Source organism: Hirundo rustica, chromosome 13 (assembly GCF_015227805.2).
Source record: "Hirundo rustica isolate bHirRus1 chromosome 13, bHirRus1.pri.v3, whole genome shotgun sequence".
In the NCBI taxonomy this organism is placed as follows: domain Eukaryota; kingdom Metazoa; phylum Chordata; class Aves; order Passeriformes; family Hirundinidae; genus Hirundo; species Hirundo rustica.
In genome coordinates this window covers 17,806,092-17,830,268 of record NC_053462.1, presented here as the reverse complement: position 1 = coordinate 17,830,268, position 24,177 = coordinate 17,806,092, and the positions used below count along the sequence as shown (strand labels likewise).

The 24,177-nt window shown below is 47.4% G+C and overlaps 2 protein-coding genes across 2 annotated transcripts in view; one reads left to right on the top strand and one right to left on the bottom strand.

Moving 5' to 3' along the window:
- IGDCC3 (immunoglobulin superfamily DCC subclass member 3) overlaps positions 1–4,521 on the top strand; it is a 95,123-nt gene extending 90,602 nt beyond the window's left edge. Inside the window, exons 10-14 of the mRNA XM_040077349.2 lie at positions 2,126–2,314; positions 2,571–2,675; positions 3,672–3,810; positions 4,025–4,232; positions 4,321–4,521. Coding sequence (XP_039933283.1) covers positions 2,126–2,314; positions 2,571–2,675; positions 3,672–3,810; positions 4,025–4,232; positions 4,321–4,485 — 806 coding nt within the window. The 3' untranslated portion in view covers positions 4,486–4,521. The remainder of the gene's footprint in view (positions 1–2,125; positions 2,315–2,570; positions 2,676–3,671; positions 3,811–4,024; positions 4,233–4,320) is intronic.
- Positions 4,522–6,597: 2,076 nt separating this feature from the next.
- LOC120758904 (gonadotropin-releasing hormone II receptor-like) overlaps positions 6,598–24,177 on the bottom strand; it is a 43,033-nt gene continuing 25,453 nt past the window's right edge. Inside the window, exon 6 of the transcript XR_005703063.2 lies at positions 6,598–6,690. The gene's annotated coding sequence lies outside the window, so the exon portion shown is untranslated. The remainder of the gene's footprint in view (positions 6,691–24,177) is intronic.

Here is a 24,177-nt window from a genome sequence, read left to right as displayed (position 1 = left end):
ATGTAAGGCTCTGCAACCATAAAATAAAGCCAACTATTCACAAATCAGGATGGCCCACATCAGTGTTTCTTTGTCCATGGGATAATGTGATAATTTCCTTTTCTGTGGTGTTTTCACCCGTGGATGGAAAAGTGATGCTTTAAGCAAGGGTCCAACTTTTCAGAGTGGGGATTTTGCCCTGGAGGGAATTGGGAGAATAAGAAAAAAGGAGTATTTAATTGGATTGCAAAAATACACAGCTTTGGGAGGAATGGCACATTCTGATATAAAGAGAATTTACTCTGTGTTTTGCACCCAGGAATTGTTAAGTTCAGCCTTCCCAGCAATGAAATGCACATGAGAATAAATCCTATCAAGAAGGAATCCTTCAGCCCATTCTTTTTCCCATTGGCAGCACTTAGGCAGGATGAGACCTCATTAATGTGACCCTGAACACTGGGTCTTTCCTCCTGAATCCACGTGGGGATCCGTAGCAATCAGCAGGGACCTGTTCATGTGCAGAGGACATCAAGCAAAGCCCTTGCAGCCTGAAGGAGGGCTTCACTTTGGGAAGAGACAGGATTGCCCAGACCCTCCTGCTCAGCTGGAGAGGCATCCATCCTTCCTCTAAATCTCCTCACGGGAAAGCCTGCGCTCTCAGTACCCAGGAAAAGGCAGATGGTTGTGCTGTGCAGTTTTACTGTTAAATTGAGGAAATGCCCTTTTTAGCTCTCATCAGTCTTAGACTGACACGGCCACGTTTCATCTGCTTTTCCCCATCGCTCACTAATGGTTGTGCTGAACTCTCTGCCAAAAGCCGGGTTTGCACTGCTCATCCATAGAGATCCTTTGGGGAGAAACAAGCCAGAAAGCAGCTTTGGTCCAGTGCAAGCCCAGCAAGCCTTATTTGTGAGATTGGAAAAATAGCTCTGCCTCAAAGCCTGGAGGCTGCTGGAGAAGTAGAGCTGTTCTGCTGGATGATTTTGCTGTGAGGCGAGCTGAGCTTGGTGCCTGGTGCCCAAAACCTCTTCTCCCTCCAGGTGCAAGCGCTGAGCAGAGCCTGCAGAACTTCATGCTTTGCACCTTCTGGATGGTGCCAAAGGTCGGGGAGCTGATGGGAGAGTTTAGCCTGGGGGTGTTTTGTGGAAATGAGAAAAAAATCATCAGTGAAATGTCCTGCTGAGACACATGTGGTAATGGTGTCATCAGTGTAGGAGAAAGGGAGGGAGGGAGAAACATGGAATGTGCCCCAGTGCTGCCCAGGGCCCAAGGCTGGGCTTGTGGTAGAGCCAGCTTTGGAAAACACAGGTATCACAAGAAAATTTGCCTTGATTTGCAGATCTTTGCCTCTCAAGCCAGACTGATGGGGCAGGATGGGGCCAGGCAGCTTTTTGGGAGCCTGGAGAGGGAATGGTCTGACTCCCTCTGCAGCACACCTCAAGAATAAGGGCAGGGTTTTGGGGCATTGACTGGAGCATGTTCCTGGTGGACTTTGAATCAGCAGCAGGGACATGTTCCCAGCTAACCCCCTGTGTGCCCCTCAGGCCAGGTAAGTGCCTGCCTCCCAAAATACGCCAGCCAGAGCTGTGCAGGGATCTCAGGCTGCTCAGCTGTTTAGGGCTGTAGAAGATGCCACGGTTCTCTCCTGAGTCCCCAGCACAGTCACAAATCTTCCTCCTAAAACTGATGGGGAGAGCAAGCCCCTTGCAAGCTAGTGCAGGTACCTAGCACACTTTTAAGATGGATGTCTCTAGCTCCATCCCTTCTGGTTCCTTCCTCCCAGGAGGATTAATCACTCTGAAAGGTCTGTGCCTCAGGGTGAGGGCAAAAAATTGGAATTTGAGTACGCATTGCCAAAGTCGCTGCATTCCTGCCCTGACCCGGCCAGACTGAGCATCATATTGCAGCCAAAGTGTAAAAGTAGCTTCTGCTTGCTGATCTGAGCAGAAGGAACTCTTGCAAACTCCTGGAGCTCCCTGAAGAAGTTCAAAGCTGTTAAACCAGATTCTGGTCTGCTCAGATTTTTCTCAGTCTCAGCTGGTACATTCTTTGGTGCCGTGACTGCAGGGAAAGGCTGCTGGGGAATTTCTCATCACACAGACTGAAAAAGCACATGCAACCCACTGTCTTTCTCTCTCTGTTTCAGTCCCAGCCATGCCATCCCTCTTTATTAAAGTCATTAACAGCACCACCGTGCAGGCGACGTGGGAGCCCTCCATCAAATTGGGCCAGCACGAAGGCTTCAAGCTCTATTACCGCAAAGTCCACCTCTCCCAGTACACAGGTCCAGTGCTCCTGGCCAGCAACGTCACAGCCTACAACATCACCCACCTGGGTGAGTATGGTGACACCTTGATCCATGTCCCCTCCCCACCCTGTCGTGATTAGCAGGAGAGAACTCGAATGTGTAGCCCGACCCCTAAATGCTGCAGCTCTCCCCCAGGTTTTGTGGGTGCATTCCCAGCAACAGGTACTTGTTTGCAGCATCTTGTGTGTATTTGGTAAGATGTTCTTTTCCCAAATAAGTATCACTGGGGGGGATAAGGCTCATGGTTACACCTGAACTGTCCCTCTTGTGTCCCCCCGGGCAGACGCGTCGGTGGTGTATGAAGTCAAGCTCCTGGCCTACAACCAGCACGGGGACGGAAACTCCACCGTCCGCTTCGTGTCCCTGAGGGAAACTGTGGAGAGGACAGGTGAGATGGGACCTGGATCTTGGTGCTGGTTTGGGAAACAGCTTTGCAGGAAGGTGATGAGGCCAAATGCACCCTGTGTGGCCCCTGTGGCATTACCCTCATCTCACCTTCAGCCACTCATTTATTTTAGGCATTACAAATAATGCTGAGGCAAAACTCTGCAGGGCTACGAGCACCTAGACAGCTTTTTAACCAATAGGGAGAAGACAAACCAAATGTTTTGCACGTGCCAGGTTTGTTCCCTAAGTTTCAGACAGAGGTGAAGCCATGAACATAAACAACACCCCATGCATAAGGTACCAGCTGCCATCCTCGGGTGAGACGTGGTGCATTGAGCATCTCTGCTCTCCTGGAGCTCTCCTGGATATTTTGACCTTCACTGGTCAAAAGGGAGGACAGGTGGCTTTGGAAAAGGAAATGGCTGCAGAGCGTGAGCCCTGTATTATGTGGCAGCAAAGGAGAAGCCTCTAGAGGGAATCTCTTAACTGATCACACCTTTCATATTCATCTATGTGTAAAAAATATCCTGCTGCTCTTGGAAGCCTTTTAAGCCTCCAGTGGGAATATCTTCAAGAGATAGTTATTACTCTTCTGTCTGTGCTGGAGTAAATACTAATCTCATTGGTATCTGTCTACTCCATCAGGTTTCAGCCTGCTCTGGTGTGGTGGCTGCCTCTTACTTCCCACCTGAGCATGTGGTATTGCAAAAATTAACATCAGAGTGGGTTTTATTCATTAATTGTGTCTAATGACAGTAGCCAGGTAACGGGGCTGGCTCACTACAGCTATTCCATTCCTGTGCTTGCTGTGTCTCCCATGCTGGGAGAAAGGGAGGTGCATAGGCAGGCAGCAAAACCCTGCTTCCCATGTGGTTCTCTTCTTCCTATACACAGCTCCCAGCACTGCCCAAGGCTCTGACTTTGGCTCTGGGCTACCCAAAAGCCAGAGAAACAATAGAAAAGTAGCACCACTGACCTCTCTTCCTTTTCCTGGCAGTGCTGAATCCTCCCTGTGACTGCATGAAGGACGAGCAGAACAATAAAACCTCCACAACTGGCATCATCATCGGGATCCACATTGGCGTCACGTGCATCATCTTCTGCATCCTCTTCCTTATGTTTGGGTACCGAGGAAGGTAGGGATGCTCATGCCACTGCTCACAAGAGGTGGTGGTCCCCGGTACTGTGGGTGTGCCCACCTGAGTCTCACATCCCCAGTGCCATGTTGGACTTTATAGGATTGAAAGATGAAGGAATGTAGCACAGGGCTAAGGCAGATGACAGCCTGCGGGAAGGAACAGAGGATGAACCACCTCTCTCACTCTAAGGCTCCATCTCTTTATTTTTCAGGCTGCTGATGTGCAAAAATGTGCAGGAGCAGCTGTCAACCCCTCAGATCCCCCGGAGCCAGCGGAGTGCCACGGGCCTTGTCCTGAACGGGGCCACTCGTAGGGACAGGGACGACCGGGACTTGAACGGAAAGCAGCTGGATATGAACGAGCTGGAGAGGTTATTCCCAGCATCCCCATCCCAGGAGCAGCAGGAGAAGGGGATAACGGTAAGTCCAGCAGGATGGGAGCACACCTGGCTGTGCATCGGGGAGCTGTCACTGTCACTGCATTGTCCCCTTCTCTCTCTCTCTCCAGTCGGCTCACAGCCTGTCAGCCTCCCACGACGAAACCCAGATCTCCACACTCCCTCTGGATGAGTTCAGCATCATTGAGGAGCAGCCAGAACCCCTCCCAAAAAACCCCCATGGCAGCAATTCTGCTGCTCTGGCTCCTGACCACGGTCCTGCCAATGAAGGATAAAACTGCCAAGACTCTAAGCCTCTTGTAGAAGTTACCAGAAACCAAACTCACGGCTGGTGATGTCTTTACGAGTTGTCAATCTCAGGTCAATTGAAGATTTCTACGGTCTGATTGTTATTTTTTTGTTTTGCTTTATTTTTATATATATATATAAATATATATATATGTATACAGCCTTTTGGAAACTCTGTGAAGTTTATCTTTCTGACCTCTCTCGAGCCTCTCAATGTGTTTCTTCTGATGACGGCTCTCTGGAGACTGGTCACGATGGATTTTCCCTACAGCTGCTATGTAACAGACTCCTTGGCAGAGTTTGGCAAACTCTCCAGTCTGACAGACTGGGGATATGGTGGAGCCCCCATCTCTTGGCATCCCAGACTTTTTCCTGATCAGCAGCTTTAGGACTACTTTTTGGATCTATTTTTTATTTCCAGAAGACTGGATTTGGAAAAATCCTTCTAACTTGACTCCAAAAATCGAGGCCCAGGAAGGCTGTCTCTCCATGGATTTGATGATTTCGTACACTTTTGCTATTTCTCAGGATACTTTTTTTGCTGATTGACTATAAATAATATGAAAAAAAAAAGAAAAAAAAAAAAAAAGAGTGTGTGTGTGTCAAAGGATGCCTGAGGGCTACTGAAAGACTTGGACAGACAACCCGAGTGAACTCAGAACCTACCTCAACCGGAATGAATGTCTTCTGGGAAGCAGAAATACCTGTGTCTTCCTTCGTGTTCAAACAAACAAGTAGTGTAGCACTTGGTCAGTACAAGCATGGTCCTACCTCAGCAGTCACGCTCTGTACCCGCCACCTTGGTGGCTTCCTTGTCGTCGTTCCCGTGTAAAGCACTTGCAAACCTTTGAAAGCAATGTTCTACCTCAAGCGTGAGAGAAACTCGTGCGTGTGTGCGTGTGTGTGTGTGTGTGTGTGTGTGTCCTCCCCTCTCCCCCAGTTCCTGCCTCTCCCACCCAGCCCCACATGAAGCACAATGCTTCACTGGTGTTATGAGCTTTACTTTTGGGGGCTCTGGTGTGATTTTGTGTGGCAAAGATTCGTGTTGTGGTTTTTTACTTTAAAGATTGTTGGGGCTGTCACAGACGAGCAGCACGCAACCCTGTGGCTCCCTGGCACCACTGCCTTTCCAGGGCTGATTTGGGTACTGGTCCATCCTGGGTTTGAAGGGATGGGGTGCTCAGATGCCAGTGCTGGGGCCAGGCACCCTCCTGCCCCATCAGTGTGCTGCTCCCCAAGGCTGATTCCCAGCAGGATCATCTATGGCGTGTGCTGGCACGAGCAGCACAACACACTCTTGGGAGGTGGGAACCTGGACATCACTGTCTTGTCCCAAAGCCCACCCTGCTATCAGGAGCATGGGGAAACCCCAACAGAGCACTTCCAGAACCCCTTGAGACGCTACTGAGCTGTCGCCAGCTCCTCCAGCGCCTTTCCAGCCACAGGAGAATGTCCAAAGGATGAGTGGAGCCAAAAAAGGCTCAGTTCCCTGGGAGGGACAAAGCAAGGAGGATGCTGGGGGCTGCCAGAGCTGCCCTTTCCCCATGCCCATGGTGGGCAGAGGAGCTCCTGACACCAAAGAGAGGGTTTGTCCCCTCCAGAGATCAACCACCAGCCTGACACTGTGGAGGTTGGCTTGTCCTGGTGTGTTGCAGCCTTGTGAGTCAGTGTGTGACCAGCACCGTCCATGGGTGACACGGGGGCACACACAGGGGACAGGGACACCAGGTGCCAGCTGGTGCTGGAGGACAGCCCTTTCCCTGCTATGTGAGGTGGTTAAAGCCAGGCAAGTGTGAAGGTTTGATCTCTTTGTGTAGGTGGTGGTAAATCAAACGTTGCTGTATTTGCAAGGACAGTGAAAAGAATCAGGAAAGGAAATGAGTTTAAGTTTAAAAGAAGTATTAATTGTATTTTTTTAAATGGTACTAGTGGGAGAGTCCCTTGTGTCAAAAGCACCCCCATCACCTGCCCAGCTGGCAATGGGATGCAACCAATGGCTGTGTAAATAGTACAATATACAGGAGGCTGAGCAAATGCCTCTTCCCTGAGCTGAGTCCTGGTGCTGGGCAGGCTTACCTGGGAGCCGGACTCTGTCCTTCCACATCACCTCATCCAGCTTGGCCCGAACACATGTAATGGCACCAACCACAAGGCCTGGTGTTCCTAGCCCTCTTCCATTAAAATTCCTCCTCCTGTAGACATCATGCAGAACAGAAAAGAGGCAAAGGGTTAAATTTTGGCATTAACACCCCAAAAGAGCCTCTCCCCACCCCACCAAAGAGGCTAAATGGCCTGTCAGACGATCCTTGCTCACACCTGTGATGCTGGACCTGGAGACAGCCTGGGAAGGGACTGTGGGGGGACAGCGCTGTGTGAGACCAATAGCACAGCACATCCCATCACAGGAGCCAGAGAGTGCCGGGGTTAGGGGAAGGCAGGAGGGAGGAGAAGACACCAAACAGCTCAAGTTATGACTTCATCTCAAAGACAACCTGATCCTCTCCTGCCACCCCACTCCCACTCCAGCCCAGTTTTTCTTTTTATTGCTTTTTTTTTTGTGTGTGTAACGCCGCCGTTCACATTGAATAAGTACCGTTGCCAAAGTGAACACAGAACCTAGAGTAGTGTTCAGCTCAGACTTCCTGGAGCTGTGAACATGCTATTAATTTAATATCATATTATTGTGATATTGTAATAGTAACAAGTATTTGTCACTACTTCCTTTTATTAAAGGGAAATGCTGTGCCATTTGACTAGTTGGAATACAATAGTATGTCAAGAGTAGAGTTTTTTCTTCTGTTGTTTTTTAATTATGCAGAAACATGGTGGCTTAAACCAATGCAGGTTCTGTGTTGGTTTGAGATGGTTGAAGATGGATGTAAATCTTTAAAGACTATTTTTTAGATGTTTAGCTTTTCTCTTTTGGGGGGTTTCTTTTCTGCTGTTGTTAATTTGTACCATTGGGACCTAACACAGACAGTTGTGGCAGCTCAGTCCCTGAAGGGATGAGGCTGAAGTCTGGTGATCCATGAGGATCCACGATCTTCCCTAAATTATCTAACTCCACCAAACTGGGCAAAAAAACCCACTCAAAATTACATATTGGCTTTGTGCCTCTAAGCTGGAAAAGCGACACTTAACAGCCCCACTCACTGTACTGCAGTGCTTGAATGGGGCTGGAGGCAAAGCCGCCCCAACCCAAAACTTGGGAAAACATCACCCAGCCTATGTCTGTCCCTTAATCCGTGAAACGAGAAAGAAAAAAGAATTTTAAAAGAAAATGTTTGGTTGTTGTGTTTGGTTTCAGCGTGGGGGACAGCCTGTCCTTCATTTATCCAAACTGCTGCCCTGGTTTTGAAGGAAACTGATGGAGTTTTATTCTGTGTTTGGGGCACAATTGTACTCAAGTAGACAAGTTGTTCTTGGGTAGACACGTATTTGGGTGGATATGGGACAGCAGGTCCCTGGGTGTTGCAGATGTGGGACTGTGCCAGAGAAAAGGGGTCGAGGCATCATTTGATGTTCCTGGAGCAGAGGGTGAGGCAGCCAGACAGTCCCAGGGTGGTTCCCAGCACCTTTCACTATCGGCGCCCACCTGCCAGCCAAGGGTAGCACTCACTTCTCACTCCTTTACACACCACAACATTTAAGGAACAGTTTGCCAGCTTTCTTAGTCAATTTTTTTCCCCTCCACATTTTCCTGATGGGAGGAATCAGTTCTACCCAGAAATAAAACCACTGGATGAAGGGCTGGTGTTGGATCCGGTGCAAACCGCTGGAAACCGCCCATGTTTGGGGTAGGAGTCTCATCCTAAAGTATTTTTCAAATAATTACACTAATTAACCCATTGCCTTTTCTCAGCTGATCCCAAAAACCCTCTTATTTTCTGGCTGTGGTGAGATGAAATTATAGGAAGGAATAAATATCTAGAAGATAATTTTTTTTTTTTTTTTTTGGTAACCCATAATGGCTACAACCTATTCTTGGAGATCTCAAGTTAACCAGAGATGGCTGCTTCCTCAGGGATAGTATCCACATTGTCTTTAGTTGAACAGGGAATAGTTTTATGCTGTGACAGGGTATTTTCACACTGTTGGATTCAGGTATTTATTTGTCTACCATGATCTTTCTTCTTCCTTGTTTTATAAAGGTGCTGATATATTTAAGTGCTGGACCAGTTTGGGAATTTTAAAGCTTCCACCCAAAATTATACCAAGGGACTGTAGGTTTTAAGTTGGCAATACAAGAGAAGCTACAAAGTGTTGTTGCCTCTGGATAGTGAAGGGAAGAGTTTTGCTGCCTGTGGGGGTGTTCCTCTGGGATAACCATCCCATGGCATTTCAGGGGGCATCAGTGCAGTGCCTGAGCCCTCTCTGACAGCACTTAAGTCTGGGAAAATTGGTTAAAAAAAAGGAAATTAAAAGCTTATGAAAACAAACGGGGGGAGCTCCTCACTTCATCTGTGCAAACAGTGTGTGGAAATCTATCCCTCCCCGTGCGCGCCGGAGCAGGCAGGTTACAGATCCCATCGAGCAACTTGATGCCAGCTCATTTATTTTCCTCACCCGCCAAATTAAAAAAAGGGAAAGGAAAAGGAAGGTGCCTGGGCTGGAGCTGTGGGTGGGGAGATGGGGATGAGTGAAACACCAGCACCCCCAGCCAAAAGCGCTGCTGCCACAGGGCCATGGCACTGAAACCCCCTGGAACACTGGGAATCAGGGAAATGGCTCCAAGGGCAGAGCCTGGGCTACGACATCGTGTGGGAAGAAGGGACAGGGCCGGTGTGGAGCCCAGTGAGTCAGGGACAAACCTGATTTCACGGGGCTTTGGATCAGGGTCTGGCTTAAAAAGCAAAGAGGGATTTGTACTTTGATCCTATTTCCATCATTTAAACTTGCAATATCTTTACGTTTGTAAGAAAGTCATAATAAAACCAATGCTAAACCTTTGTCCCAGTCCTTCTTGGGAATCAACTGTTAGGAGTAATACTAAAAACCCAAATTGAAAAGCACTTTTCTACTGTTTATTTTCTACCTTTCTTACTTTGAACTGTCTTGATATTGAAATCCCACTGATCCCACGATTGTTAGCTCTGTATTAAAAAAATAATAATAAAATAAAACCCAGGTTTTTTGTAGTTTGCTCTGTTTAGATTTTAGCCTGTGGCTACTTGTACAAGAAAAATAAAACTAGAATAAATGAGCCTTTGTGGGGGTTTTTCTTTTCACATGCAGGGCTGTGGTGTGGGGATTGTTCAGGGCAACTTTGGGCATCACCACTTCAAGTGGAGAGCGATGAATCTGGCTCCTCTCAAAAAGCAGTTTCCAAAATTCAGTTTAAGGGCTGAGGGGTTTTTATTTTGATGCTTTGCTCATAAAACTCCAGCCAGCCCGTCAGCAGAGTCCTGCTGGAGCACGGGGGCTCTTTGGGAGCTGGGTGAGATGAGACCTCCAGGGTTACAGTGTGACACCTGTGCTCAGAAGTGCAAATAAATTTCCAGTTAATCCTGGCTCTTGCTCAGCTATTGCTGCAGCTGCTTTTGCTGCTGCCTGCAGCGCTGACAGGGCAGCACCTGTGCACAGGGTGGGAAGGCTCTGGCACAGTTTCCTCGAGAAGCTGCGGCTGCCCCATCCATGAAGTGTCCAAGGCCAGGTTGGACAGGGCCTGGAGCACTCTGGAATAGTGGAAGGTGTCCCTGCCCATGGCAGGGGCTGGGAACAGAATGATTGTTAAGGTCCCTTCCAATCCAAACCGTTCTGGGATTCTAAGGTGTATCCTTGCCCCAAAACGGGCTGTGAACCATCAGCCACTCTCCTGCCACTGTCCCATGTGCTGCTGCTGCCACCGCCCTTGGTGCCAAAGGACAGGCAAAGTGGAGGCTGCAGGGAATAAATGGGTGAGGTTGAGCCCAGCAGCACTTTCTAAAGAGGTTTCAATAAGCAGGTGAGTGAAAAACAACTCCCGCTTCAAACAACTCCCCGAAGCTCTCAGAACTGCTAAATTGCAGCATGGATTGTCTAAATATATACTTTATAATAAATACCAGCATAAAAACTGATTTTATTTCCCACTGGCAATGCAAGAGGTGAAAAAAAAGATCAGAGTGGGCTCACTCGGGGGATTTTCATGTAAGTTCAGTGAAATCTGGTACTGCAGATAGCAGCTGCAGAGTCAAGGTATTGTATAGAGCTTGTGGCTTTCATTAAAAAGGACTTTCCCTGCCTTCATGGCAATAAAAAAAAGGTTTGACAATATTAATCTGAAGTCTTAGAAACTAAGGAAATAAAAAAACCCAAGCAATACGTTTAAATCACTTTGATTTTGGGCTGTTGGAAATATTAAGAGCCCTTAAGAAACCCCTACTTGAATGCTCAAAACTCGTCTTTAATAGAAGCATTCTCCTTTTGACCACGTGCATTCAAATTTCTCCTGGAAATGTCTCAAATCAACTCTTCAGCTATAGAAGCACTAAAAAATAAAAAGTTGGGTGTTTTCAGCTCCTAACAGCATGTTCCTGCCTCAGATTTTGCTGGAGAAGATGTTACTGCTAATGTCCTGGTTATAACCCTGCCAACACACGGAGAATTTATAATATCCTATAAAGCCCTAACTATTGGAAAGGTCATTTTGGCGTTAATACCACTTTGGCATCACCGCTTCATTTGCTGACACTTTTACAGAGCCACGTTTGATTCTAGCACGGCTACTGTAAAATCTTTACAGCAACGGCCTAAGCCTTCAAAAATCATCTTAAAACTCAAGAGCTGGAACATCTTCACCAGCAGGTGCAAGCGGCTTGGAAAGGCTCTTCTCTCTCTCAGTGTGGGGTCCCCCAAAACCCAGGGTGAGCACCCCAACCCCACTGCTCCAGGGGGGATTTAATCCTCAGATCCCATCTCCAGCCCTGTTATTCCCAGATCCCACCAGTGCTCGCTGCCTTGGCTAAATTAAAAGTCTCCTAATTTCATACAAAATTACCAAACCCCTCGCCTTGCCAAGAAAGCCATTTCCTTAGTGCTAAAATAGCTAAATTAGTCTTGCTTGGCCTCGTAAAGGAGCTTGTCTTGTTTATTGAGCGATAAATATAAAGGTACAGTAACTAAATTCATCAGTCCCTAAACGCAGCCGTTGGGAATGGCCATTTCCACCATCCAATCTACGGCTGCATGAATATTTCAGAGTCCTTTTTCCCTTGGGTGCTCGCCTTATCTCTGGAGCCTGGATATTATTTTCTGCTTTTCAGCTTTTTGGATGTATTGGAGGAAGTGTCATTATTTGGACCTGGGTGGATTACAGTTGACTTTCCTAAGCCAATTTATATTGGCAAGCTGCTGTTTTTAAAAACCCCTATAAATCACTCCCATGAATTTTAATAATACAACGTGGTTTCAAACATGCTCCCTTAATACGTGACACACTATTACAGCCAGCAATCGCTCCTCGGGTTGTGAACTCCGTTTTACCGTCACCCTCAGCCAGTGCCGTGGGGGACGAGGGATGCCTTGGCCAGAATCATGGAAATACCCATTCCTGCCCCAAATACCTTGTCATTGCAGTGATTGTGACTTAACAGTGAGACCTTAAAGATGTTGGTGCAGAAATCCTGGGATTGGGACTATTTTCTTATATTTCATTAAATAAAGATATAAGATGCACATCCAGAGTGCAGCTCCAGGCTGGGATTTGTGGCTCCAATTGATCCAGAAACTCCCATGTGCCAGAAGACAAGTCTATGCCTCCTCATCACCTATGGACTTACTCTGATGAGCTCTGTCCTCCTCTTGTGTAAATTATATTCCTTTTCTTCCCATCCCCCATCTTCCCATCCCAAACTCCATGGTGTCTGCCAGTGGAGAGTGGTCACCTGGCCAGAAGAAAAAGAGCTAAGAGGGATAAGGAATAAAAGCCAGGGCAAAGGAGAGACCTTGGGAAATCTTTGTCAAGGAACACCTATGGATCATATGGAGGAACTGATGATGGGGTTTGAAGCCCCACTGGTGGCACTGGTGATGCCCCCACTGGAGAGCTGCTTGTTCATATTGCCTGGTGTTAGTTGTACAGAACCAAAACATAAGAATATTCCAACCCTGGAAGTGTTCGAGGCCGGGTTGGAACAGCCTGGGACAGTGGAAGGTGTCCCTGCCCATGGGAGGGGGTTGGAACTGGGTGGTCTTTAAGGTCCCTTCCAACCCAAATTAATCTGTGTTTCTGTGAATATAGTGAGAACATCTGCAGGAAAGAGGATCTTTAAGGGATGGGTTAATTGCAGGCAGGGAAAAAAATAACGAGCCACACTTTTCTTTTTGGCTTCTGAAAGCAGTGAGGGCTCCCCAGCAATGGATGCAGCAGGATGAGGGTAAAGGGGGTGCAAGGACCTCCTCAGACCTTGCCACTGCCTGCTCAGCTGCACCCGGCACCACTGCGACCCAAAGCAATCCCTGGTTTATTATTCTTGGGAGAAAAAAATAAAAATTCCGTTTGTGCAGGGAGCAAACAGGCTTTTCAAAGACTTTCACTGTGATGATTCCCCCTGAAATGTTGTCATGTTCATCACTAATCTATTTTTTCCCTTTTCTGTAACTTAACCTGCGACAAGCCGACATTGTAAGTGCTTGATTTTCCAAGAATAAATTACAGTTTCATAAATGGTATTTTGCTTCGCTGCTCAATTTGCAAGTGAAATTATGCCAATTGCTTTGTTCACAGGATTTTATCTAGCACGAACAATACCATCCTCGAGATTTATTTATTTTTTAACCCTCAAGTTATTTTCAGAGCCTATATAACAGGAGTACATGGAAAAGTACACGACAGCCCATATGTTTTGGCATTATCAACTAACCACGAGCAGATACAAGGGCCCACGTGCCTATAAAACATCGATCTAGGAATGAGATGTCACACACAGAGTGAGACACTGCCCAAAGAGAAAATAATCCCTTAGATCAAAAATATTTACAGTTGCCCCATGCTGGGCTAGAGTGTCCTGAGTGACTTTTTCTACGCATGATTTATGATTTGGGGCTGGGAAATCAGCCCCCCCCAGCTTCTCCCAGGAACCACCAAATTGCCTCGTGGAACAACATATCCCCAGTGGGGTCTCCAGAACGTGGGGTCCCTCAGTCTTGTTGAAAAAATGGGTTGTACACCAGCTGAATTTTTTTTTCTTATGTGATAAAATTATGAGAAATAGTAAAAAAAAAAAGAAAGCACCTTGGAGCTATTTATGTCTTTTAAATGCAGAGGAATCCTCCCTGCTGGGGACCAGCTCTGCCCAGGGAGAGCCAGGCCACAGAGGATGGGACATGTCAGCATTAAGCCCCTTAAAACCTTTCCTCAAAGGAAGGAAAAGAGAAAATACCCCTGCATGGGAAATGTTAATGTTACAAGATTCGGTTAACAGCCGTGGCTTCTGCTAGGACTTTTTAAACCTGTGGTTTTAGGGGAGACCTTGGTAGAAAAGTCCTCTTTTGGGAAAACTTGGGGTGTTTTTCACTTCTGGTATGAGACAAAAAATGAATGGAAATGGCTGTACTAGGAATGGAGACCCCGTGTTTGAGGAGTTTGTGCTCACTAATACATTGGGATGAGTTTGTGAAGAGCCTGGAGCTTCATCTCCATCATCTAACCCAGCCACCCCACTGGAGCTGGCTGGCTCTTGGTTTTCCTGCAGCTGATAAATCATTTAACCAAGACCACAGAGCTCTGAGTCTGCAGGTGATGTGGGCAGTAGAGGCAGAGTCTGCTGTTCTCACAGAGAAACTGAGGCACAGAGAGGATACTTGTTTTCCTCTTTAGATACAAAAATGTGTTTGCTCTCAATCCTCCTCTGCTTTTCACCTCACTTCCCTCATCCCCCTGGATGAGACATTGGGAAAGGTTTTTGCTATTCTCTTCAAATGGATGCTTCAAGACAGTTCCAGATCTTCAGAAGTTTTGTGTTTGGCACGGAACAAAGATAAATTTCTGGTAACAAACCACATCACAAAACAGAATTGTCACCTTTTGGGCAACCCCAAGAGGCAACATGGAAATCCCAGCGAAATGAAACATTCTCAGCCAGACAGAGTGTGTCCCGGTGTCCGTGCTGAGGCCATCACTAGATTATTACAACATGGAAAACCAGGATAAAACTGAATTTAAAAGAAGTGAGGGCTTGCCCGCTGCAGGTGCTGTGCGAATGGGTCCCTGCACAGCTTCCCCACACACAGGGCTGCTGGCCATGAGCTCCGGGCTAAGGGGCCGGGCTGCTAATGGCTTTAAGCGGCGCTAATTGATCCGTGCAGTCACTGTAATTACGGAGCGGGATACGGTGGCAAAACACTGGCAGAGCATTAACTGCTGCGAAAGGAGAAATCCAAATCACGGGTGAATCGATCCTCAGGCAGCCGGCATTGACAGCCCCGGCCCTCAGCGCTGAGGATTTTCCAATGCGCTGAGGTTTTTCTGCAAGAACGTGCTGATTTCAGGAATATTTGACGGGAAGAAGGGTGGCTGTTAGCTTTTTAAATCTATTTCTTTGCATTTTGCCTTCAAGCCCAGGCTGAGCCACTGCGGGTTTGCCCTCGTTGCACTGAGCAGCCCCTAATCCAAAGGTGCCCAGCAGAAAGCACTGGGTATCTTTGCAATTAATTAGCCTTAATGACAGCCTCCAGCAGCATTAGCGCAGGGTGCGGTACGAGCCACAAGGAAGAGCTGCTCTGTGCGTGCAACAGGGACCCACTCCCGTTCTTTTCCTAATGCAACTCATTGATTACTCTAATTAAAACATGCGTTAGTAGGTACTTCTGATAGTTAAGGGTTGTGTGGGGCCGAGGGGGAGTGGGAGCAGCCCCCAGCTCCTGCCTGCGGACACGGGCTCCCAGCAAACGCCTGAGGATGGAAAGTGGAATGAACAGGGGAAGGAAGGAGAAGGGGTTTGGTCCGGGGACAGCGCTGCGAAGTGACAAGGTGCAGGAAGACGACATTGTTTTGCAGTAATCTCCCAACCTTCGTTAATAGCGCTGTCACAGCATCGGCGTGCTGCGTTAATTAAAATGAATGGTACATGACAGAGCAATAATTCCATTATTTCTCCATGCTTGCACCTTCCTGCGTATCATCCTCGAGGAGCGGGGGAAGGGGAACAGGGGGCAGGGGACCGGGGTCCCTGAGCAGCCGAAGGTCCCTGACCCGCTGCCTCCTGTCAGGGATCTGGTGCCGACAGCAGCTGGGACACTCGGGGCTCCACGGCTGCCGATCCCGTCCGCACCCTGCGCCGCTGCCACAGCAAATCCCTGTCCCTGCAGGCGGGAGGGTCCACATGCCCCATCCATCCAGGGACACACCGAGGGCAAGGAGGCCCCTGGAGCCCCTGGAGAATCCAGTACAGGGACAAACCCTTCCCTCCCACAACTGACAGCCGCAGCAACAGACAGGCACGGACTGATGGTGAATCAAGGATTTTGCTAAAATGCCTCTTCTTCAGAGACTGTTCTCCCCCCTCCCACACCTCTCCCTGCCTCTGTCCAACAGCATTCCCAAAAGACTAAACACCTTTGGTTTCCATGGCAGCCTGATTTTCAATGAGCATCCTTCAAAGTCCTAAGCGGAAAAAAAGTGTTTCATTAATGCATACAGGACACACTGGCATCTCCCCGGGGCGACAGTATCCTCCCCCAAAACTAACACCTTCTGCCCATTTTTTAATTTTTTTTTTAGTGGACTGATGGACTGACGGAGCCATGGGAAGGGGCTGGCCAGTTCTACCACTGACTCACGGAGCTTGCTTGGAGAGGGAATTCTGCTGTTCTATCTCGGGGGAAATGAAATTGAGTGATGCCAAGCATCAGGAGGTGGCTGCCTCCCCTCCAGCCCATCACAGAGGGACATTGACACCTCCCCAGCTGTCCCCTTCTGAGCTGTCCTGGATACCAATCTTCTGGTTTTAGTTTGCCTATTTTCATCCAGACTATGCTTCTGTCTCCTGTTTAACACAAGCTGAGCAGTTTGCACACTCACATTTTGCCATTTATTTTGGGTTTAACCCCATTTAGTGGCTCTGCCAGGCAGATGATGCCCAGAGCTGGAGAACGGGAAACTGAGGAAATAATGATTTGAAGCACGGCACTTCAATCCTGAAGGATTTCATACAGAAAGGGTCAAAGGACATTCCCTCCAGCCCAGGGGTGCCAGGGCAGGGCAAGCTGGATGTGTTTGCTACATGATGTCCAAATAAAGTAACATTAAGCAGAACAAGTGAATTTTTTTTAGCAGAGGATGCCTGGGGGAGGATGCAGAGGATGCATTGAGGCAAAGCAACCCAACCCTCACTAGCCTGGAACCTTTCAAAGGTTTTTAAGGGACCCCAGGTCACGGCACAGCCTCGGCCCTGGCTTTTCCCAGCCCAGAGGATAATTGCTGTCCAGCCGTGACGTACCCTTTCGCTGACCCCGCCGGGGTCCCAGCCACCCTCCAGGATCTGGCAAGGACAGATATACGGCTGGACCTCAGGGGGCTCCTAAAAGCAGGTCACGCCAAAACAATACAGCTTTGTAAAGCAAAGGGGGAACGAAGCCACGGCCAGCCCTGACTGCTGCCGCAGGATTTACTGCCCACAGATGGGATGGTGGTTGTGGATGATGCACCGAGCATCGCCCTGGGGCAGCCAGGGAACAGAGAGCTGGGAAAGTGCCCCCACACATGGTTTGGTTTTTGGTCTGTATGTGCAGCATCATCGTTAGCTGCAGCAAAGGCTGCTCTCCGGAGACCGGGATTTGGGAAGTCTCGGGTGGGTCCAACGCTTGGCTGAGGTTCCCTGCTTGGACCCATTCCCTCTCCTGCTGGGCTGTCTAATTCCAGAGCTCGAAGAGATGAGCTGAGCCACGGAGCGGGGTTTGCCCCCAGGGAGGTTGGCTCTGCCTTTTACATCACCCTACCATGGGAGGAGCTTGCCCATGTGGGCTCAGGCATCTCAGAGGGACCTGGACCTCAGTCCTCCATCCCTGCAAGGAAAGCAGGATGCTGCCATGCCAGAAGCATGTATTTATCCATCATATTTATCCAAGAGGTTAGGAAGGAGCTCCAGGGACATGATAGAGCCTGTCCATGCAGCAAGGGGTGGTCAAAAAGCACCGAAGGGAAATGCAGACAAAGATGCTGCAAAGGATACAGTTGAGATAAAAGGTATTATTTCTTAGAATATCATCTAATAAAGTTAAATTAAGCATATAACAACTGTCCACCTTAGGACCTCCCTCTCAACTTCTTTTCAGAGGACACACTTCATTAAGACTCAAAAGCTTCAGATACACCAAAAAAAAAAACAACACCAAAACCCCCAACCCAATACATTTTGTCTTATCCGGTGCTAATAAAGCTTTCTGCATTGCATGGCTCTTTTTAACAGAGAAAAGTAACTTTTCCTAATCCTTCTTCAAAACTAGGGTAGTTTTCGCAGCCAAATTTCAGACCAGCCTTGCACTTCTCTGACTATCCTTGCTCCACCAGCCTCATGCATTTCCACAGCACAGGGCAGCCCACGAGTTCCCGCAACAAAGCCTCTGGCGCTTCCATGAGGCAGCTCTCTGCCAGAGAGGAAACCCATTAGAGCTCCCAAGAGCAGAAACACATTGGAAGCCAGCAACATCATTAAATGAATATTCATAAATTATTTTGCTACATAAACAATATTAATATCACACCTTCCACCTTCAAAAGCCCATTGCAGGCAGGGACTCATTAAGACCCCAGCAAAGACCACTTGCAGACTTCCAGTTACATGGAAATTCAGAGACTTTATTAAACACGAGCAATATATTTATTTTAATAGAGTACAAAGCCTGGATTTGGCCACCCTAAAACACCACTCAGAGCACAGAATCTCCAAATAACCCGATCAAACAAGGCTAATGTGTGCAATATATCTTGGGTGAGTAATATACAGCCACATTTCCTGCTCCATTTACCCAGTTTTAACTACACCTGACCTACTCTTATCCTAATAGAAAACGGCTGCTCTTCTCATTGCCCGTCCTCCACACATGTTTTTCTGATAATGACCAAAACTAAATCACTTCCCTTTCTCCTAAGTGCTGGGCACCAGCTGTCTTGTGACATTTAACTACATCAAGTCCTTTTGCAGGACCTCCAGGTTAGTTCCTGGGGCTCTGGACCTCCGTCCCTGTGTCCTGTCTCCATCCTGCATCCGGGCATCGGAACTTAAGGCATTAGGTGAAGTGCCGGGTCCTGCACTTGGGTCACAACAATCCCATGTGATATGACAGGCTTGGGAAGAGTGGCTGGAATGTTGCCTGGTGGGAAGGGACCTGGGGGTGCTGGTTGACAGCAAACGTAAGCCAGAGTGTGTCCAGTGGGCAAGAAGGCCAATGGGTCCTGGCCCATATCAGCAATCATGTGGCCAGCAGGATCAGGGCAGTGACCATCTCCCTGTACTGGGTGCTGCTGAGGCATCTCCAACCCTGGGGTCGGTTTTGGGCCCATCACTCCAAGACAGACAGTGGGAGCCTGGAGCGTGTCCAGAGAAGGGAACGGAGCTGGGGCAGGGCCTGGAACACAGGGAGCAGCTGAGGGAACTGAGGGGCTCAGTCTGGAGAAAAGGAGGCTCAATTGGCCTCAATGATCTTAATGATCTTTTCCAACATAAGTGTTTCCATTGTATTATGATCCCAGCCCCACAGAATTTCCCTATATCAAGGACGTATGTGGAGAAAAACCTGGGAGCTGCCTCAGCTCCTGCTGCCACTCTCTTTGTGAGCCAAGGTCTCCCTGTAGCAGAAGAGGATCCTGCTTGACAGCAAGCACAATGCATTGGTTTGTGCCTGGGTGAGAGGTTCTTCCAAACCTGTGAGCATCACCTCACAGACCAGGTTCAGCTTTGGAAAGGAAAAAAATCTGCTTCCAGCAGTGGTTTTGCCCCCCATGGAGCTTAGCTCTGAGTGATCCATTGAGGTGGATTTAAAGCTTCCTGAGCAGCATATTTAAATGGCCAATTTGACCAGAAAATGTGCTTGATTCACAAGCGCTGGCTGCATTTCTCCAGTGCTGAGAAATCACGGCTATATTTCATTATTGTTACTAATTGCTATAAAGTATTATGGGGAGGTGATGGCACAGGCAGAAAGAAATATAAAACATTTGCAGTCTGTTGAGCCCAGAGAACATTTCCCAAGCTTGCTTAGGGGTGCAGAAATCGGTGCTCGGTGCAAATAAATGAGCAAAAGCATTTTCCGAAGGAATTAGCGCATGGCACGAGCAAATTGCAGCAATTGTGTCTCTTCTTTCTAAGCACTGAATTGCCTCTGTAATTCCCCATCATTTAGTTGCATAAATCTTGCACAAATAAACCAGCAATTTGCATATGCACAGAAAAGAAATTATAGAAACACAAGGAAAGATGTTACATTTTTCCTTCATGAGCTGGAAATAAATATGCATTGCTTACTGCCTAAGCTGTGTTTGGCCCAGCTCAGAAATAAAAATTTAGGAAACCCTTTAATTTTCAATAATAAATACATATCAGAGGATGAAAAAAAAATCATTTGTGGCATAGGGAAGCCACAAGTTTCTGGGCTGTTGCATCGTGTAATGAGACGGCAGAGCCGTGCGTGCGTGCAGAGGATGCAGCGTGATCACAGCATCATAGAATCCCAGAATGGTTTGGGTTGGGAGGCACCTAAAGATCAGCTGGTTCCATGCCATGGGCAGGGACATCTTCCACTAGACCAGGCTCCTCTAGGCCACAGGTCACATCAATGTTTTCATGACAATAGCCAAGGGATGCAGCTCACCAAAGCCAATAGGAAGAGAGATGCAGAGGGATGAATGCAGCTGCCTCAGGTGCAGCATGGTCAAGCCCTTACTGAAATAAATGCAGAGGCTATTGGGGAAGCAAACATCTCTTGAAGATGACACGTCCTTTATGCATCATCTTGATTTTCAGCCACAAAATGCCTGTATTTGTAGTGACTTCTTTGGAGGACTCTGAAGTTTCACTACTACAGAAATCAAGGGTCAAGCAGTTAAATTATATGTTTAAATTATTGAGCCATAATGCACCATCTGGCCTCAGACCCCACCTGAACCAAGGCACCAGTGGGAAGCAGGAGTAGAAGCAGCTCTGACTTTTTGTCATGCTGGTGGAGGCTTCCCAGAGGAGCAAAATCGCTGTTTCCGATTAACTCCCCGTGTGACTGATCTCATTCTGGAATAAGAGGGTGTTATTCCAAAACACCATAATCCTCTTCCAAATGACTTAATCACATTTGGAATAATGTGCTTTTCTTCCAAAACATTCATATAGGAAAAAAAATCAGGGTGAAAAAAATCAATCAGAAACAGCCTTTTGGAATAACACCTCTTGCAGAAGAGTTCTCAGCAGGGATATGCGATACTGCGCCGGTTTACAAAGATTTAATAAATCACCATTTGCAGTAATTCCTGCAGGCTGGGAGGCAGCACAACTGAGAGGCACACAGCATCTACTCTTCCTCACTCCAAGCCATGGAACTCCAAAATGATCCCACTACACACTGGTGCCTCCGGCACTCACCCATGTCTCTTGTGTTCCCTATGGACCATTTATGGCTGGAGCATTGCTGCCAACCCAGTGCTCAAGGATGGTCAGTCAGGCCAAGCTGGAAAGTAAAAGAAGGTAGGAACGCCCAGACTGTGTCCCAGGAAAAGGTGCCACCAACATCCACTGGCTCCCGTAGCCATTCTCTCTCCTCTGCACCTCCCACACCACTGGGGCAGGAGAAGCCTTCTTTCAAGGAGGAAAAAGCAGCAGTGACTTGGATGAAAGCACGAGCTCTCACATCTTGCATCCACTAACTGATCATTCTCCCTGCACAACACATGTGCCAATTCATCATAGGTGATCAATACCCTCCTTGAGGCCCAAGGATGATGAACGTCTCTGCTGATATTCAAATGACCTGGAGAGAACAGGGGCAGCTCCCTGAGGCATAGGTCAAAGAGCCAAGACTGAAGCATCATGTAAGATGATACATGTTCCCAAAATCTCTCTGTAAAGTACAGAGAAATGTTTTTGGCTAAAAAGCTTCTCCAGAACCATGAAGGAAAATTTTAAGTCATGCAAAGGCTGGAAGATGATGCTGGAGCAAAAGACCTGGATTCTGTGTGCCAGGCTAGAGCAGAAGGCTGTGACAGCTGCCTGCAAAAGGACAATGTGGTTCCTATCCTGTGCTCTTGTTCTGGGCTTAGGGTCAATTCCCAGCATCCCTGTGAAGAGTTAAGATGGAGTCACAAGCTGGGACCTCTGTTCTTCACAGGGACCAAGAGCTGATGTACTCCTGTGTGGCTCCTCTGCCAGGCGCAGTCCTTCGCTCAATCCCTAAGGCCATTACCTGTGGCAGGGTAAGGATCAACTCTCCCCCTCTCCAAATCACTGTTCATTCTTAGCAACCCAGCAGATCCCAGGAGCTGAGATCCTCCTGCATGAAGAACTGCTGTCTTCAGCTGCAGCTTTCCCTTCTGCCCATATCCAGCCATGCCAGCAGGAAAATAAACCCCAGTCCTGCTCCATGTGCACTGCAAACCAGGGCTGCCCATGGACTACATACAACATGTAAGGTTTCTTTTTCTCAGAAGAAGTAAAAAAAGATAACCGTAGATTAACTAAAGCAGCTTCCCACCTTCGCAAAATTGAAACCCAATCCTTTAAGACAGCTGTTTGTCCTGCAGAGCTCCACATTTTGCCCCAAAAATAATTGAAAGAAATGCTGAGAACTGGCAAAGCTCCTACAGTAGTTGCTTGCGTGATTTAGGTTAAAAATAATTGCTGTCCAGGCTTATCTGCCTGACATAAGTAATTAGATCACAGAGTACTTATAAGCTGCCATTTCCTATGAGCATATTTTAACATGGCCTTTATTGTTTGACCTTTATATCTGCAGAGGCTTCATCCGCTCCCTGCTGCTGTGATGGATTTATTTTTGAAGACTGGGCTCAAGCTTGCCAGTCCCCGGGCGAGGATGAGGCACAGGAGACAGATTACAGCCCCAGCAGGTTCTGCAGCAAGGAAGAGAGAGCCTCTCTTTATGAGGAGATGTGCCAGACCTGGACTCTGCTGCAGCTCCACCAAAATTAATCTCCACGGTTAAATTGATTGTTTGCACCAAGAGAAATTATTGATGGGCACTAGAAAGGGTCAGGCAGTGTAGAACTGGGGGAACATGGAAACACACCACGGAAAGGAAATGATCCTTATCATATGAGAAATATTAATATATCTCATATATTCGTACTATCAAAAAGACCTCATTCATACATTTTATCCCCACAAATGGAGAAGTGTGGCGATCTCTTCCTGTACATCTCAAAAGTAGGAGATGTGCTTCCTGGGTCACGGGTGAAACAGCTCCCTGACTCTCAAAGCTCAGAGAAGGCCAAAAGCAAAATGCTAAGAAAAGAACCCAAGAAAATAGATCACTATCACTATTTTCAGTCACAAAAACAGCTACAGGGAGACACTGATCCTATGCACAACAAAACCTATAGATAAGGAGCAGAGACTTGAGTCCTCCACAGCTGAACAGCTCTGAGTAAATTTTAAAAAAGCAAAAAATCTAACACAACATCAACTACTTTCTTTCCATTTTTATGAAGCCCACACTTGGGTAGGTTCTCTCTTCCCATCAGCATCCCTTGAGAAGCAACTTGGCTTGCTGGAGTTGTCAGATTTGTAAAATAAGAGATTCTATTTTTACACCTTACTCAATTTTTTAATGTAATCTAATTTCCCTTTAAAGATATTTTCAAACTTCCCTCACAACTGATGGATATGGTTTTCTTTTATTGTCCAAACTTCCTTAATGACATAAAGATCCTAAATTTGAAGGGATTTAATATTTGCAGAGCCTTTTAATATCTTTATGTATGGCAATCTTGTCCCTGTCTTCAAGCAGATACAGTGAGACACCGAGATCAGAGTTATTTTGGGAGAACACAAAAAGAGGCTGCCCTCCTTAGGGGACCAGGCTGAAAATCCTGGAAGCTGCCAGTTAGGTACTCTTTCTGCTGAGTTTCAAATTATGAAGCAGAACACTAACACTGAGTCACACCTCCATCAGGCAATGTTGGGACTTCTCCTGTCCAGATTCTCTAGCACTCCACACCTTCGGAGAAGGGGAAAAAGCCAACAGGACAGTTCATCCCTTGCCACTGGTAGGACATGATGTGGATTGAAAAGATGCTGTACCAACCATCCAACCAGTGCTACCTTCCCACCACATTCCAAGCAATCCCCCAGTCCATTTGCTGTGGTTTTCTGCTGGTAGCTTAAGGTGGATTTGAGCAGCTGAGAAGGACCATCAGTCCCATATAAAAGCCAGGCCTGTTTTAGATCTCCAACTGCTTTCAGAAGTAGTACAGATGGGAACAGCTGCTGCAAACCAGAGCTGTTTCCCATCAGGTAGGCAAAGCCAAGGGTCTCTTCCACGTTCCACAAAAGTTTGTCTCATCCGTGAGTCTGTTTTAAGGAGAGGCAGAATATCTCTTAATAGGATTTCAGGACCAGTTTATCTATCAAGGACAAAATCCCACAATGAGGCATCACTGAGAGATTATCCTGTGTTCTCTGAAGGAGAGAGCACAAGATTATCCAGAAATGAGGCTTGTTTCTGTTGAGGTAATGAGAGATAATTAGTAACCTCCTTTG